General features: G+C 39.4%; 1 protein-coding gene across 5 annotated transcripts in view; it reads right to left on the reverse strand.

The window, feature by feature from the left end:
- Window positions 1–13,324, reverse strand: part of LOC121368287 (unconventional myosin-Ic-like) — a 133,273-nt gene that overhangs the window by 11,942 nt on the left and 108,007 nt on the right. For all 5 annotated transcript variants that reach the window (XM_041492950.1, XM_041492952.1, XM_041492949.1 and 2 more), the window contains exons 17-25: window positions 6,115–6,220; window positions 5,377–5,494; window positions 4,662–4,775; window positions 3,929–4,005; window positions 3,145–3,213; window positions 2,498–2,582; window positions 1,408–1,567; window positions 1,040–1,123; window positions 81–174 (exon numbers count right to left, since the gene is read on the reverse strand). In XM_041492950.1, coding sequence (XP_041348884.1) covers window positions 81–174; window positions 1,040–1,123; window positions 1,408–1,567; window positions 2,498–2,582; window positions 3,145–3,213; window positions 3,929–4,005; window positions 4,662–4,775; window positions 5,377–5,494; window positions 6,115–6,220 — 907 coding nt within the window. The remainder of the gene's footprint in view (window positions 1–80; window positions 175–1,039; window positions 1,124–1,407; window positions 1,568–2,497; window positions 2,583–3,144; window positions 3,214–3,928; window positions 4,006–4,661; window positions 4,776–5,376; window positions 5,495–6,114; window positions 6,221–13,324) is intronic.

Genomic DNA, 13,324 nt, shown 5'->3' on the forward strand with positions numbered 1-13,324 from the left:
TTTTAAAACAACTCGTGAGATAAATCCTAACTAACAGCCACTCATGTGTTATTCTCTATAATCATGACATTAAATGTTACCTAGTCGACTGTCAATGAAGGCATCTTTGATGCTGAATTTGTACAGTTCCTTCTTGCCTCTGAAAATACTCTCGGCCATCACCTTTTGTTGGAACTGAAAATAAACATTCATATTACTTAGAATGATTAGTATTCCGACGCATACTCCAAATACTACTAAACAGAAATGATTCTTCAGACAGGTACCTACTGAAGACTGAAGATTAAGAGACAAAACAACCCAAAACATTAACTAGTGCATAAAAAATATGTGATACAATCACCAAGTTAACTACATACTGAAGAAAACTCGGATTGTTTTTTCTTTTTATAAATACTTATCCTGACCTCTGATCTACAGCACTTCCCCTTGTATGTTGACGGGTCTGGACTGGTGCTTATAAAACGTTTAGAGTCTAGACTCGAGACTCTAATAGAGTCTGAGACGTGAACGTCATGGCAATGCCATACAAATCGTATGTGTGAGACGTCATTAGAGTCTGGACTCGAGACTCTAATAGAGTCTGAGACGTGAACGTCATGGCAACGCCATACAAATCGTATGTGTGAGACGTCATTAGAGTCTGGACTCTAAAAGTTTTATAAGCATGGGCCCTGAACATTCCAACAGCAAATGAAATGGCTAAAATCTTCAACTGAACCATGGGTGTCCTGTGACAGTCACAGTGTAGCTACTTCTTCCTTTCAACCTTACTTCTACTAGGTGGAAAGTGCCACAGGTCAGAGAACAGGTTATGTATGAAAGAAATGTATTTGGTGGTCTAATATGTAAATATCACTTGATACACCGAGTTTGTGTTCACAAATTATTTCACAGATGGCAGCTAAATGTGCACAACAAAGTCATACGCACTACAATTTTACTACCTTACAATGGTCCTGGCACTGTTTTTGTAAAACATTAGCCCTGTCCCCTCCCCTCCCCCCCCAAAAAAAAAACCCAACCCAAAAACAATTACCTGTCGTTTTCTCTGTGGAGAGATTTTCTTTACATACTTCAACACCATGTTTTTCATGCACATCTGTCGCAGGAGCTTGGAAGTCTGAAAACAAGTCAGTATATCAGATTAAAATAATGGCCAGAATTCTTTCCAACACTAAAACTGACAGCTAAAAGTGTTTATTCCACCGTTTACCTCAACCTTTAGATGCCAAATTCAAAAGATATTACCATATCAAGTTCAAAACATCTTCTCAATACTGATAAACACAAATCTTTCAAATTCAGGGAGATGTGCACCATATTTTCAGCTTATTGTTTACAAATATTCCACAACACTGATTCATGCCTTTATTCTCTGTTCATTAAGTATATATGATTGACTACCTCCTGGAGGAGTTCTGGCGGAGGTAACCACTTTTTGTCGAGTACATTTCTCGGCAGCGACTTTCGCAGTCTCTCAAGATAGTTCATCTTTGTGTACTTGATGAACTGACGGTTCTCTTCACACTCCGGCTTTTTGCGGCACATAAAACCCTTGATGAATCTAAAGAAAGAAAACACTGTGCAAATATACATATGAAATATTAGTATAATAAAAATATCTTTATTTACCGAATATTCTTTGCTCGGGCCTTCTTACTGATTATAACATAATCATATACTCTTCAAAAAACAGCATGGGAACTCTAATAAGAATTTACAATTGACAAAATTGTAAGGTATATTAGCTGTGGAGAATGGTTATATGATTTTAGTGAATTAATTGGGCAAACATTACAGTATTACAGTAGGTTTTATGACCACCAAAGATCTTGAAGGACGATTGGGGTCAGAAGTGAAATTTGGAAGTTGACATTTTTTAAATCAGTAAATCACAAATTCAAACAATAAAAATGACTAAAAACAAAACAATAACAACTGTATGATCAACAGAATGAAAAAGATTGACAGAAATAATGTTCCACAGTGATTAATGGACCTTCCTGGAAATTCTCAAAATCAAGAATGACATCCCACACACTTGTACGGGGCAAATGCATGATGCATATGCAAACTATGGAATATGTTTCGGTGTGTTAATAAACAGACCTGAACGTTCATTACTAGGATGTCTGTGGTCAAAATGTATGCTCAGTCTAATAGTTGATATTAACATTAATATTTCAAGTTCCCTTACTTTTTTTTAAGAGTATAGTTATAAAATAATATTAAAAAAAATATTTGATTTAAGATTTTTTTTCTTCAAGAACTGTCAAGTTTTACATGGATTGTTAAACATTGCACTATTTATATATCTCAAATACAGAACATACCTGACTTTAAAATGTTGAATTTCTCATCAAACAGACTTTATAACACTTGTTTATTGAATAATATATTTAATTCCCAATATAATTTAGTATGTGATTAAAAGTTTTTGAAATTATATTATTAAAATATTGAACAAGAATATGATCTACAACAATATTCTCACTTTCTGACACACTGAACAGCATGTCTCCTCCTCTCCAGCTCTCTTTGGGCTGCCATTCTGCGAATGTGGCTCTGTAATATGATAGCTGAAAAACATATCAAACACACAGTTAACAAATGACAAACTTCTGTTATCTCAACTCCCAATATAATTCAGTATGTGATTAAAGTTAGAATAGGCTTTTGGCTCCACTCTATCAACAAGTTTAATGGGCAATTCCATAGTGAGTGACATTACACTTAACCAACTGTGAATTTGAAATGCCAGTATTTTTATCACTATTGTATTTAAGCATTTCTTGCTCTTTGATTTATATCAAATGACCACATGCTACTTAATGCTAACACAAAACAAAACGAAAGTTGGTGGCCATTTACCTGACCGTGATGATAAGAGAATAATCGTGTTTGTATTTTGCATTTATTTAGTAAATGATGTCATAATATGATGAGGTGAGATTATGAGTTTATTAAACCTGTAGTTGTGTTTGTATTTTGCATTTTAATGATGATATAACAGCAATTACAGCTTTAATAATTATTCTACATTTCTAGATGTAGAAACCTGATTCCAATTCAGAACCAATTTACTGTAAAGTACATTTCATAATCAGTTCTATAGCTGTTAGCACATTTAATGTCACTCACCACTAGCTTTCAACTGTAAGTACTTTTTCTTCTGAGCAAAACCTCTGTATCGAGTCTGAATTAATGTAGCTGATGGAAAACAAAAATACACACGTTGAAACGTAGATCAAGAAAAAAAATCTCATGTCATGAAATCATTAATTCTTTACAATATTGAGTTATTTTTTATATATGAACCCATACAGGAAACTATTTATATAAAGAATGCATCATTTCATTTCAACTTATTTTCATGCTTATATCCAATTACGGTTCAAGCACGCTGTCCTGGGCACACACATCTCAGCTATCTGAGCTGTCTGTTCAGGACAGTGAGTTAGTTGTTAGTGGTTAGTGAGAGAGAAGAGGGTGCAGTGGTCTTACACCTACCCATTGAGTCGTTAAAACTCTCCCTGGGTGGGAGCCGGTACCAAGATGCGAACCCAGTACCTACCAGCCTTATGTCAGATAGCTTAACCACAACACCACCAGTTATACATTTTTTAATTTTAAGCCTCCTATAGATAACAAATGTATATGGTGCACAATAAAGAAGAAATAATTGTAGTGACAAAAAGGTTTAAAAACCAATACAGATTTCCACTTGCCCAACTGAAGCATACTGTCAAATGTTTTTATGCATATGAAGTTAGGTGTTAACCATCCAGCCAAAGAATGGTATCACAAAACACTTTCAAATCTACAATTATTATATTTAATAAAATGTATTTGTTCAACATTAAAAAAAGAGACTTGTGTTCATGCATTTCAATTGTTTATAACAATATAATTTATTATGCCATACCCAAATCATGTTTCTTCAGCTGAAACGCGTCCTCTGTGGCAAACAGCACTCTCGGAAATCGGATGAATAACTTTGTCCTAAAAAACGTATTGCAATATAGATCTAGTGAAAATGAAACAATGTCTAGATACAGTGCACTTACACAAGTTATCATGCTTAGTTAACAATACAACCTTAGAAATTCACTAGTTGGTTTTTGCATGTTGACAAAGGTAAGATTTTAAGAATATGAGCAACCTGTGAACTATTTTCCAAAAGCATCATGACTGATGACCACTGATGTATAAGCATCATGACTGATGACCACTGATGTATAAGCATCATGACTGATGACCACTGATGTATAAGCATCATGACTGACGACCACTGATGTATAAGTTTCTCCAATCTATAATTTCAAAGTGCTGAGTGCAGTGAAACCTCTCAAAACCAGACCCTCTGTAAAACTGGAAATTTGTCAAGGTCCTTTTTTAAAAATCAATACCGAACTTAACGTCTCTAAACTGGACACCTCTTAAAACCGGACATTCTACTTGGTCCTTAGGGTATCCGGTTTAGATGGGTTTCACTGTACATCATAAAAAGTACATAACTATTTTTTTATATTTTAAAAACTGTTAATTATTTTACTACCTTCGTACTAACTACTATAATCATGTGTTGGTTTTCACTTGATGGGAGTATTTCTAACAAAAACTGACTGCCACAATTAAAGAAAACACAACATACATACTTGCCCATTCTGTATTCATCTTCATCATAGTTGAGATAAGTGACAAGAGTTTGGACTCCATCTTTCGGTGACCCATTAAACCGTGGCCAGGTATCAGGACACAGGCACTTGTACCTTAAATCAAATTATAGAATCTACTATTAATTACTGGGTCTACATAAAAACTTTCAGGCTTTTGTTCAGTCGGTTCTAGAGATGCTGACAAAATCAGGGTGTTCAATAACTTTGAACGTAGGAGACTGCTGGAGAAGAGTTGGTGCAGTAAGAAAGTGGCAATGATGGTAGAAGTTGTCGCTGATAATTATCACCAATGATCACTCTACAAAACACATTTTGTTTTTGGACATTACTGTGACATCCTTTTATTCATGATGGTCTCATTTTCATGTAATCCGTGGTCTAGTGCAGTCAACAAATTTAAGAACACAACAGAAATATAATACATTTATACATATAATACAAATTTATGATACTACCTTTTCAATTTAAGTACTAAACAAAATGCATTTTTCTAGCACAACCATGGAAATTTAAGCCCATAAAAAATAAAAGATTTCACATTAAGTTAATTTATTCTGCAGTTGAGTTGATGAGGCAGTGAAACAAACTTATACCTCTGATGAAAGAAAGAATGAATGAATGTTTAACGAGACTCAGCACAAAAATACACATCGGCTACTGGGCATCAGAAAAGGTAAGTATATGGAAATTGTACCTCTGTAGAAAGACTTTGTACGGTCGTCTGTAGGCGAACCCAGCTCGCCGTACCCGCAGGTTCTCCATCAAACCAAGATACTTCACCTGGTGGCTCACAATCTTTTCATCAAACATGGCTACAACAGTCATCACAAAACATGGCCACAATTATTCTAGAAACTGTTTTACATTCTAAATGAATTCTGAGAATTATTTCATTTTAATGAACTGAACATTTTTTAAACCTGGTGGTTTTTTTGGGGCGTTAACCCTTAATTTTACGACACAATGTAATGTTTATATACTGTCTATGAGTATAATGGTATTATATTGTATCATTAACAATTCCAATAGGAATTACAAAACATATTGACGATTATTAGAAAAATTGTTTTACATTCTAAATGAATACTGAAATTTAGTTTTTGTAATTATTTCATTTTAATGAACTTAACAACATTTTTTAAACCTGGTTTTGTTTTGGCGTTAACACTTAAATATATGACAAAATGTAATGTTTATATACTGTCTACCAGTATAATGGTATTATATTGTATCATTAACAATTCCAATATATTAACTGACAAATTAAATGGACATTCAAGCACCTAGCTACATTACATCTTTTTTGTACAAGCCAAACTTGAAGCCTGTAAAAATATATGTTATATTATTTGTATCTACATAATACTTTTGTGATTAAAATAAAAACAATTTTCCATTTTTATTAATAATCGTTTAAAATTGCTTAACCTACCTGGTCTCTTAAAGTCATTTGGCTTGATACACCGGACATACGACGGTTCCTTTGACATAAGGATTTCCATCAGTTTAGACAGGCTGTTCTTGAACTGCGTGGCTGCCTGCAAAACACAACACCTTTCTCATTTCAAGTGTTATAATGTGAGTAATATCGACAGAGTATCATTTAATATTTTGACGCCCTTTCAACCTGATAAAAAGGAAGAAAATGACAATATTTTGTTATTTTAGATCAAATCCTAAAAGGTGGGTTAATTAATAGTTCTGAAGTACTATTCAAGCGCTGATTCGGGACAGTAAACCAGAAATCGTGATCATAAATTTTCACAAAATCACCATTTTCCCTGGGATCTGGTGTTACTATGTTAAAATATAGCACAGATACTTAGTGTCGGGGCAGGACGTAGCCTGGTGGTAAAATCACCATTTTCCCTGGGATCTGGTGTTACTATGTTAAAATATAGCACAGATACTTAGTGTCGGGGCAGGACGTAGCCTGGTGGTAAAATCACCATTTTCCCTGGGATCTGGTGTTACTATGTTAAAATATAGCACAGATACTTAGTGTCGGGGCGGGACGTAGCCTGGTGGTCAAATCACCATTTTCCCTGGGATCTGGTGTTACTATGTTAAAATATAGCACAGATACTTAGTGTCGGGGCAGGACGTAGCCTGGTGGTAAAATCACCATTTTCCCTGGGATCTGGTGTTACTATGTTAAAATATAGCACAGATACTTAGTGTCGGGGCAGGACGTAGCCTGGTGGTAAAATCACCATTTTCCCTGGGATCTGGTGTTACTATGTTAAAATATAGCACAGATACTTAGTGTCGGGGCGGATGTAGCCTGGTGGTCAAATCACCATTTTCCCTGGGATCTGGTGTTACTATGTTAAAATATAGCACAGATACTTAGTGTCGGGGCGGGATGTAGCCTGGTGGTAAAATCACCATTTTCCCTGGGATCTGGTGTTACTATGTTAAAATATAGCACAGATACTTAGTGTCGGGGCAGGACGTAGCCTGGTGGTAAAATCACCATTTTCCCTGGGATCTGGTGTTACTATGTTAAAATATAGCACAGATACTTAGTGTCGGGGCAGGACGTAGCCTGGTGGTAAAATCACCATTTTCCCTGGGATCTGGTGTTACTATGTTAAAATATAGCACAGATACTTAGTGTCGGGGCAGGACGTAGCCTGGTGGTAAAATCACCATTTTCCCTGGGATCTGGTGTTACTATGTTAAAATATAGCACAGATACTTAGTGTCGGGGCAGGACGTAGCCTGGTGGTAAAATCACCATTTTCCCTGGGATCTGGTGTTACTATGTTAAAATATAGCACAGATACTTAGTGTCGGGGCGGATGTAGCCTGGTGGTCAAATCACCATTTTCCCTGGGATCTGGTGTTACTATGTTAAAATATAGCACAGATACTTAGTGTCGGGGCGGGATGTAGCCTGGTGGTAAAATCACCATTTTCCCTGGGATCTGGTGTTACTATGTTAAAATATAGCACAGATACTTAGTGTCGGGGCAGGACGTAGCCTGGTGGTAAAATCACCATTTTGCCTGGGATCTGGTGTTACTATGTTAAAATATAGCACAGATACTTAGTGTCGGGGCGGGATGTAGCCTGGTGGTCAAATCACCATTTTCCCTGGGATCTGGTGTTACTATGTTAAAATATAGCACAGATACTTAGTGTCGGGGCAGGACGTAGCCTGGTGGTAAAATCACCATTTTCCCTGGGATCTGGTGTTACTATGTTAAAATATAGCACAGATACTTAGTGTCGGGGCAGGACGTAGCCTGGTGGTAAAATCACCATTTTCCCTGGGATCTGGTGTTACTATGTTAAAATATAGCACAGATACTTAGTGTCGGGGCGGGACGTAGCCTGGTGGTAAAATCACCATTTTCCCTGGGATCTGGTGTTACTATGTTAAAATATAGCACAGATACTTAGTGTCGGGGCGGGACGTAGCCTGGTGGTCAAATCACCATTTTCCCTGGGATCTGGTGTTACTATGTTAAAATATAGCACAGATACTTAGTGTCGGGGCAGGACGTAGCCTGGTGGTCAAATCACCATTTTCCCTGGGATCTGGTGTTACTATGTTAAAATATAGCACAGATACTTAGTGTCGGGGCAGGACGTAGCCTGGTGGTAAAATCACCATTTTCCCTGGGATCTGGTGTTACTATGTTAAAATATAGCACAGATACTTAGTGTCGGGGCGGGATGTAGCCTGGTGGTAAAATCACCATTTTCCCTGGGATCTGGTGTTACTATGTTAAAATATAGCACAGATACTTAGTGTCGGGGCAGGACGTAGCCTGGTGGTAAAATCACCATTTTCCCTGGGATCTGGTGTTACTATGTTAAAATATAGCACAGATACTTAGTGTCGGGGCAGGACGTAGCCTGGTGGTAAAATCACCATTTTCCCTGGGATCTGGTGTTACTATGTTAAAATATAGCACAGATACTTAGTGTCGGGGCAGGACGTAGCCTGGTGGTAAAATCACCATTTTCCCTGGGATCTGGTGTTACTATGTTAAAATATAGCACAGATACTTAGTGTCGGGGCAGGACGTAGCCTGGTGGTAAAATCACCATTTTCCCTGGGATCTGGTGTTACTATGTTAAAATATAGCACAGATACTTAGTGTCGGGGCAGGACGTAGCCTGGTGGTAAAATCACCATTTTCCCTGGGATCTGGTGTTACTATGTTAAAATATAGCACAGATACTTAGTGTCGGGGCAGGACGTAGCCTGGTGGTCAAATCACCATTTTCCCTGGGATCTGGTGTTACTATGTTAAAATATAGCACAGATACTTAGTGTCGGGGCAGGACGTAGCCTGGTGGTAAAATCACCATTTTCCCTGGGATCTGGTGTTACTATGTTAAAATATAGCACAGATACTTAGTGTCGGGGCAGGACGTAGCCTGGTGGTAAAATCACCATTTTCCCTGGGATCTGGTGTTACTATGTTAAAATATAGCACAGATACTTAGTGTCGGGGCGGGATGTAGCCTGGTGGTAAAATCACCATTTTCCCTGGGATCTGGTGTTACTATGTTAAAATATAGCACAGATACTTAGTGTCGGGGCGGGATGTAGCCTGGTGGTAAAATCACCATTTTCCCTGGGATCTGGTGTTACTATGTTAAAATATAGCACAGATACTTAGTGTCGGGGCGGGATGTAGCCTGGTGGTAAAATCACCATTTTCCCTGGGATCTGGTGTTACTATGTTAAAATATAGCACAGATACTTAGTGTCGGGGCAGGACGTAGCCTGGTGGTAAAATCACCATTTTCCCTGGGATCTGGTGTTACTATGTTAAAATATAGCACAGATACTTAGTGTCGGGGCAGGACGTAGCCTGGTGGTAAAATCACCATTTTCCCTGGGATCTGGTGTTACTATGTTAAATATAGCACAGATACTTAGTGTCGGGGCAGGACGTAGCCTGGTGGTAAAATCACCATTTTCCCTGGGATCTGGTGTTACTATGTTAAAATATAGCACAGATACTTAGTGTCGGGGCGGGACGTAGCCTGGTGGTAAAATCACCATTTTCCCTGGGATCTGGTGTTACTATGTTAAAATATAGCACAGATACTTAGTGTCGGGGCAGGACGTAGCCTGGTGGTAAAATCACCATTTTCCCTGGGATCTGGTGTTACTATGTTAAAATATAGCACAGATACTTAGTGTCGGGGCAGGACGTAGCCTGGTGGTAAAATCACCATTTTCCCTGGGATCTGGTGTTACTATGTTAAAATATAGCACAGATACTTAGTGTCGGGGCAGGACGTAGCCTGGTGGTAAAATCACCATTTTCCCTGGGATCTGGTGTTACTATGTTAAAATATAGCACAGATACTTAGTGTCGGGGCAGGACGTAGCCTGGTGGTAAAATCACCATTTTCCCTGGGATCTGGTGTTACTATGTTAAAATATAGCACAGATACTTAGTGTCGGGGCGGGACGTAGCCTGGTGGTAAAATCACCATTTTCCCTGGGATCTGGTGTTACTATGTTAAAATATAGCACAGATACTTAGTGTCGGGGCAGGACGTAGCCTGGTGGTAAAATCACCATTTTCCCTGGGATCTGGTGTTACTATGTTAAAATATAGCACAGATACTTAGTGTCGGGGCGGGATGTAGCCTGGTGGTCAAATCACCATTTTCCCTGGGATCTGGTGTTACTATGTTAAAATATAGCACAGATACTTAGTGTCGGGGCGGGACGTAGCCTGGTGGTAAAATCACCATTTTCCCTGGGATCTGGTGTTACTATGTTAAAATATAGCACAGATACTTAGTGTCGGGGCAGGACGTAGCCTGGTGGTCAAATCACCATTTTCCCTGGGATCTGGTGTTACTATGTTAAAATATAGCACAGATACTTAGTGTCGGGGCAGGACGTAGCCTGGTGGTAAAATCACCATTTTCCCTGGGATCTGGTGTTACTATGTTAAAATATAGCACAGATACTTAGTGTCGGGGCGGGATGTAGCCTGGTGGTAAAATCACCATTTTCCCTGGGATCTGGTGTTACTATGTTAAAATATAGCACAGATACTTAGTGTCGGGGCAGGACGTAGCCTGGTGGTAAAATCACCATTTTCCCTGGGATCTGGTGTTACTATGTTAAAATATAGCACAGATACTTAGTGTCGGGGCAGGACGTAGCCTGGTGGTCAAATCACCATTTTCCCTGGGATCTGGTGTTACTATGTTAAAATATAGCACAGATACTTAGTGTCGGGGCAGGACGTAGCCTGGTGGTCAAATCACCATTTTCCCTGGGATCTGGTGTTACTATGTTAAAATATAGCACAGATACTTAGTGTCGGGGCGGGACGTAGCCTGGTGGTAAAATCACCATTTTCCCTGGGATCTGGTGTTACTATGTTAAAATATAGCACAGATACTTAGTGTCGGGGCAGGACGTAGCCTGGTGGTAAAATCACCATTTTCCCTGGGATCTGGTGTTACTATGTTAAAATATAGCACAGATACTTAGTGTCGGGGCAGGACGTAGCCTGGTGGTAAAATCACCATTTTCCCTGGGATCTGGTGTTACTATGTTAAAATATAGCACAGATACTTAGTGTCGGGGCGGGACGTAGCCTGGTGGTAAAATCACCATTTTCCCTGGGATCTGGTGTTACTATGTTAAAATATAGCACAGATACTTAGTGTCGGGGCAGGACGTAGCCTGGTGGTAAAATCACCATTTTCCCTGGGATCTGGTGTTACTATGTTAAAATATAGCACAGATACTTAGTGTCGGGGCAGGACGTAGCCTGGTGGTAAAATCACCATTTTCCCTGGGATCTGGTGTTACTATGTTAAAATATAGCACAGATACTTAGTGTCGGGGCAGGACGTAGCCTGGTGGTAAAATCACCATTTTCCCTGGGATCTGGTGTTACTATGTTAAAATATAGCACAGATACTTAGTGTCGGGGCAGGACGTAGCCTGGTGGTAAAATCACCATTTTCCCTGGGATCTGGTGTTACTATGTTAAAATATAGCACAGATACTTAGTGTCGGGGCAGGACGTAGCCTGGTGGTAAAATCACCATTTTCCCTGGGATCTGGTGTTACTATGTTAAAATATAGCACAGATACTTAGTGTCGGGGCAGGACGTAGCCTGGTGGTAAAATCACCATTTTCCCTGGGATCTGGTGTTACTATGTTAAAATATAGCACAGATACTTAGTGTCGGGGCAGGACGTAGCCTGGTGGTAAAATCACCATTTTCCCTGGGATCTGGTGTTACTATGTTAAAATATAGCACAGATACTTAGTGTCGGGGCGGGATGTAGCCTGGTGGTAAAATCACCATTTTCCCTGGGATCTGGTGTTACTATGTTAAAATATAGCACAGATACTTAGTGTCGGGGCAGGACGTAGCCTGGTGGTAAAATCACCATTTTCCCTGGGATCTGGTGTTACTATGTTAAAATATAGCACAGATACTTAGTGTCGGGGCAGGACGTAGCCTGGTGGTAAAATCACCATTTTCCCTGGGATCTGGTGTTACTATGTTAAAATATAGCACAGATACTTAGTGTCGGGGCAGGACGTAGCCTGGTGGTAAAATCACCATTTTCCCTGGGATCTGGTGTTACTATGTTAAAATATAGCACAGATACTTAGTGTCGGGGCAGGACGTAGCCTGGTGGTAAAATCACCATTTTCCCTGGGATCTGGTGTTACTATGTTAAAATATAGCACAGATACTTAGTGTCGGGGCAGGACGTAGCCTGGTGGTAAAATCACCATTTTCCCTGGGATCTGGTGTTACTATGTTAAAATATAGCACAGATACTTAGTGTCGGGGCAGGACGTAGCCTGGTGGTCAAATCACCATTTTCCCTGGGATCTGGTGTTACTATGTTAAAATATAGCACAGATACTTAGTGTCGGGGCAGGACGTAGCCTGGTGGTAAAATCACCATTTTCCCTGGGATCTGGTGTTACTATGTTAAAATATAGCACAGATACTTAGTGTCGGGGCAGGACGTAGCCTGGTGGTAAAATCACCATTTTCCCTGGGATCTGGTGTTACTATGTTAAAATATAGCACAGATACTTAGTGTCGGGGCAGGACGTAGCCTGGTGGTAAAATCACCATTTTCCCTGGGATCTGGTGTTACTATGTTAAAATATAGCACAGATACTTAGTGTCGGGGCAGGACGTAGCCTGGTGGTAAAATCACCATTTTCCCTGGGATCTGGTGTTACTATGTTAAAATATAGCACAGATACTTAGTGTCGGGGCGGGACGTAGCCTGGTGGTAAAATCACCATTTTCCCTGGGATCTGGTGTTACTATGTTAAAATATAGCACAGATACTTAGTGTCGGGGCAGGACGTAGCCTGGTGGTAAAATCACCATTTTCCCTGGGATCTGGTGTTACTATGTTAAAATATAGCACAGATACTTAGTGTCGGGGCAGGACGTAGCCTGGTGGTAAAATCACCATTTTCCCTGGGATCTGGTGTTACTATGTTAAAATATAGCACAGATACTTAGTGTCGGGGCGGGATGTAGCCTGGTGGTAAAATCACCATTTTCCCTGGGATCTGGTGTTACTATGTTAAAATATAGCACAGATACTTAGTGTCGGGGCAGGACGTAGCCTGGTGGTAAAATCACCATTTTCC

This window comes from Gigantopelta aegis, chromosome 3 (assembly GCF_016097555.1).
Source record: "Gigantopelta aegis isolate Gae_Host chromosome 3, Gae_host_genome, whole genome shotgun sequence".
NCBI classification, from domain to species: domain Eukaryota; kingdom Metazoa; phylum Mollusca; class Gastropoda; order Neomphalida; family Peltospiridae; genus Gigantopelta; species Gigantopelta aegis.